The following is a 1,688-nucleotide window of genomic DNA, read 5'->3' as shown; positions in this document are numbered from 1 at the left end:
GAGGGTTAGGCATTAATTCCCTGTAATACAAGAAGTTGGTAGACCAACAGCCAGACAAATGTGAGCGTGAGCACCTAAAGAAGGCAACCCCTTCATCACGATAGGATGCTACGGGCTGATAACTCGTATGTCCGAAATCGTTAACCATCAAAAGAACAGGAAAACAACCGGTTGGGATGATCTGATAACAAGGCGAGGATTAGGACATATGGGAGTTGGAACCTGGAATCCGAGGATTAACAGGAAAAGAACAAGAATTAACAGCAGAAGCAAAGGAGCTAAACATGAAAATTATAGGAATAACTGAAACCAAAAAGAAAGGACAAGATATAGAAACCATAGGGAATGGGTACACTTTATTTTACTCAGGAGTATCAAAATTCCAAAAGGCAAGGAGAGGAGTAGGTTGTATAGTACAACAGGACATTATAAACAGAATAAAAGATTGGGAGTTTGTGAACGAAAATATAATGGCAGTTACAATCATTTTAGATGAGAAAGAAGATAGACGACAAAAAATAGTTATAGGGTACGGACCAAGTGAAGATGCCTCAGTAGAACAGAAAGAAGTATTTTGGGACACATTACAACAAACAATAGATAACAACAACATATCAACAATAGTAATTGGAGATTTAAGTGGAAGAGTTGGAAGAAATTATAAGAACTATAATGGGCTACTAGGGCAATATTGCGAAACGATACAAAACGACAACGGAACAAGAATCCTCGAGTTTTGCGTTGAAAACAAACTTGTAATATCAAATACAAAATTTAAACACAAAAATTTCCATCTACATACAAAAGAAAAACCATCAAAGAAAGAGAAGTCTATAATAGATTACATATTAGTACCTAGAGAAAACTGGAAAGAAATCAAGGATGTAAGAGTTATGAGAGGACCAGAAATAGGGAGAGATCATTATCTTTTAGCAGTGGAATTAATAGTTACTAGAGAAGATACAAGAAAACCAGCCCCTAGAGAAAGGAAAGTTACAGAGAAAATAGAGATTAAGAAATTGTCAGAAGAAGGCCCTAGAAGAGCATACACACAAGAAAAGAAGAAGTGTTCGAAAGATTACTACAAGAAGAAGAATTATTACTATTTTTAAACGTAGAACGTACTGCGTCTCATACTTGTCACAGTCTTAGGTTGATTGATTGATTAATTAGTTGGAGTTTAACGTTCCTTTCGAACACCAGATTTATATAAGAGGAGAACTTGAATTTAAAGTGCAATCTGAAAAAGTACTCGAGTTTTAATCCGAAGTAAGCACTCTCGCCTGAAATCAGTAACAAACACGGTAATATTTGTGTTATTTCTATTATAATTATTCTGTTCATTTACACAGAAGTTACAGTTTTACCTTTTCAAAATGCATATCAAGAAACAAATGAAACATTCTATTAGTAAAGAAAGCCTTACTGGTTCATTTTACGTTGCGTTAGAGGATAATAGAATCTAATATTTTGTTTTCAGCTGTACATTTGCAATTCGTATAATAAATATTGTATTCTAATCAAATTAAAAAAGATACCAAACGGATATTCAAAACAATTTTCTCAGTGTCCAGGTTAAATACGAAGTACGCGGAAAAATCATGCTACAGGGTTTGAATACACGAACATTTGATTAACAGACTATTCAATCAAACCGCTCGACTACTATTTACAATACTTCAAGTGTA

At 34.2% G+C, this 1,688-nt stretch overlaps 1 protein-coding gene across 1 annotated transcript; it reads left to right on the top strand.

The window, feature by feature from the left end:
• Positions 1-284: 284 nt before the first annotated feature.
• On the top strand, positions 285-1,112 carry LOC145689513 (protein CFDP2-like). Its single transcript, XM_081763686.1, has one exon. It carries the CDS (start codon positions 285-287, stop codon positions 1,110-1,112), a length of 828 nt encoding a protein of 275 aa, XP_081619812.1.
• Positions 1,113-1,688: the final 576 nt, after the last annotated feature.

Source organism: Thermobia domestica, chromosome 7 (genome assembly GCF_964235325.1).
Source record: "Thermobia domestica chromosome 7, izTheDome1.hap1.1, whole genome shotgun sequence".
Lineage (NCBI taxonomy): Eukaryota > Metazoa > Arthropoda > Insecta > Zygentoma > Lepismatidae > Thermobia > Thermobia domestica.
Note: the sequence above shows the minus strand (reverse complement) of the source record. Positions and strands in the feature narration are given on the sequence as shown.